The sequence below is a fragment of the Pteropus vampyrus genome, unplaced genomic scaffold (assembly GCF_000151845.1).
Source record: "Pteropus vampyrus isolate Shadow unplaced genomic scaffold, Pvam_2.0 Scaffold338, whole genome shotgun sequence".
Taxonomy (NCBI): domain Eukaryota; kingdom Metazoa; phylum Chordata; class Mammalia; order Chiroptera; family Pteropodidae; genus Pteropus; species Pteropus vampyrus.
The window spans coordinates 57,676-60,483 of record NW_011889119.1 but is presented as its reverse complement, the minus strand read 5'-3'; the positions used below and the strand labels follow the sequence as shown (position 1 = coordinate 60,483).

At 63.8% G+C, this 2,808-nt stretch overlaps 1 protein-coding gene across 1 annotated transcript in view; it reads left to right on the top strand.

The window, feature by feature from the left end:
- The window catches only part of ARHGEF10 (Rho guanine nucleotide exchange factor 10), an 80,984-nt gene that overhangs the window by 76,555 nt on the left and 1,621 nt on the right, over positions 1-2,808 (top strand). The window contains exon 28 of the mRNA XM_023522320.1: positions 359-481. Coding sequence (XP_023378088.1) covers positions 359-481 — 123 coding nt within the window. The remainder of the gene's footprint in view (positions 1-358; positions 482-2,808) is intronic.

Sequence of the window (2,808 nt, the reverse complement as noted above, 5' to 3'; positions counted from 1 at the left end):
GTGCATGTGTGCCTGCATCTGTATGCTCGTGTGCATGTGTGTGCGCACATTTGTGTGCACATGTGCACATGTGTGCATGTGTGCGTGCGCACCTCAGGGCCCTGGGCTGCACCGACCACAGGCACATTCAGTCCACCTCCGAAGGGCCAGCCCGAGGGAGCCCGGTCGCACCTCCCACCATGTCGTCCGGCTCGTGGGGGTGCAGGACACGGGTAGCGCTCCAGCAACTCTGTCCCCGGAGGGCTTGCTGGTGGCAGGAGCTCTCTGTGGCCAGGTCTGTCGTATTTGCAGTCGGGACGCTGGACGCCTGGCCCGGTGTGGCCGGTTCAGAGACCAGACTCTCCGTCTGTCCGCACAGGGCACCAGCGGCTGTCTGTGACCAGCCTGCTCGTCTGCCACGGCCTGCTGATGGTCGGCACCAGCCTGGGCGTCGTCGTGGCCCTGCCCGTCCCCCGTCTGCAGGGCATCCCCAAAGTGACCGGTGAGTAGACACGTCCGCACCCGGCTCCCTGCCTTCGCTCCTCCCGTGACCTCCTTCGGCCCTCGGTCTGCGTCCTGCTGTGTCGTCCGAGCAGCCGCTTACACAATGTACATCACCGGGGTTTTTCTGAGTGTGCCGTGAGGACCACGTCGATTAATCTGAGTCGTCTTTTCCCTCACCGTTCAGTAGCATCTCAGAACACAGGCTTATTATATATTGTGTCTCTGCGTGTGTCAGAAGTGGGAACACAGATGTCGAGAGACACTGTGGCATTGAGGTGTCGCACACGGTAACACATAACCGATGTGCTTCCACGCGCTGCGTCAGCCGTCCAGGGAGCATCTCGGCGTGAACGCACATCTTCACGTTGCCCGTCTTGCCACTTGTGGTGTCTATGGTCACATTCAGTCTTCCTCACTGAAAACGATCCCCTCACGCGGCGAAGCCGGGGGCCGGGCCCGGAAGCCCCCGCGTACTTTCCGCGGCGTGCAGAGTCGCTCGGGTGGGCGCCGCCTTTTCGGAAAGCGAAAGGGGCTCACGGACCCTGGGCCTGAAAACCCCCGTGCGTCCGATTCAGGCACCTGTCTGGGGAGACAGCCGGGCGTGTGCACGAAGCAGGATGCACAGGGACGCTTGACGTCCCCTAACGGTCCCGGCCGGGGAGGGGGACGTTCGGAAAGTGGCCGTGTCGCCCATTTAGAGCACAGTGTGGCCAGTGAAAGTGACATGTGTGAGGTGCTTCGATGCGGAAACGTGTTAATTCTGAAGGGGAAAAAAAACCAAGATCTTAAGCTTTACGTCGACGATATAGTATCGGCCATCTGAGGGGGAAAAACTCTCAGAGAAAAAAGATTGGTAGAAAACTCACCAAATGCTAGTAGGGATTCTGTTTCCGTGGCTTCTTGCTGACGTGGACGCTGGGCCGCGTCCCCGTAACTGCGGGCACCCCGCCCCCGCCGGCAGCTCTGTGCCGGACCGACCGGCACCTCGAGGGGCCCAGCTGTGAGCGTTAGGGACCCCAGTCCTGTCTGTGCCATGCTCCGCGTCCCACACCTGCACGCTGTCCGTGGGGCACTCACACGAGGTCCCCGAGCCCTGCCCGGCGTCGGCAGGGGACGGCTGACCTCTGGGTCCTGCTGCCCCCGCCCCCGGCCGTGGCGACTCTCCCCGAGTGTCCCATCACGTCCCGCTGCTCCGCTCTGTGCTTTTGCCGGCTTCTTCCTGCGACGCGTCTCTGCACTCACCTGCTCTCGCGTTTCCCGAGCTGGCTCGCACGGTCGCGTCCGCTGTGGCTCCTCCTCCCAGCCGTGTTCCTGAGCCACGGCCTCGCTGGGCAGCTGTCCTGGGGGCGTGCGTGCTCGCCACGCGCCTCGGCGGCCTGAGCGTCCCTGGGGCGCTCACTGGGGTCCAGGCCTCGCGTTCCGTGCGGCGCCTCCTGTGGGGCGTGTCGAGCGCGGACTCGCTGGGGTGTCGGGGACGCAGGTGTTCAGCGTCAGCAGGCAGGCGGGGCTGGTGTCCCAGCTCGCCGTGTCAGGTGACACCTGCAGCGCAGTAGGTGCGTCCAGCCCTCCGTGTGCCCACACTGCCTGCTGCTGGAGGACCCTGCCAGGCCCGTTCGCCGGGGACACACCCAACATGGCGAAGAGCCCGGCAGTTTAACCTGCTCAGGCCAGGGTGGGGTGCAGGTGAGGGCTGCGGCCTTGCTTCAGCCCAAGGCGTCTGGTGACAAGGTCCATGCTTCCTAGATTCATGTCACGTCACCTGCAACGTGCTCCACCACTGTGGAGGCACCGTGCCCGCTGGTCTCAGGAAGCTAGTGCCCGGGGTCGCGTCTCTGGGGGACCTGGGGAGCTTGACAGTGCTCTCGGGTCTGATGGTGGCTTTACAATTAGAAGCACATCACCTTTAACCCGGAAGTCCCCACTTTAATGAAAACCACAGAACTAACGTGTTCTCAACCTCAGAACCTTTTCGTGGTGAGAAGTGGCGGGAAGTGGCGGGAAGTGGCGGCCCCTGCTCTTGAAACAGGCCCGTTTCAGTTGGATTTCTTTAGCCGGGACTCGGGAAAGCCAGGCCGGGTCCGCAGAGCAGCGAGCGGCGTCCGTGCCGAGGCCGGGACCGACAGCATCTCCTCACTCGAGACGCGCGCTGGCGGCGATGCTGCCGGCCGTCACCAGAGTGTCGTCATCCGGCCTGTCCCCGAGCGGCAGGGTTGCTCCTCGGGCAGGCACGCGCTGAGCACACCCCCTTCCAGGCAGAGGCATGGTGTCCTACCACGCGCACAGCGGGCCTGTCAAGTTCCTGATCGCGGCCACCACCGCCCCCAA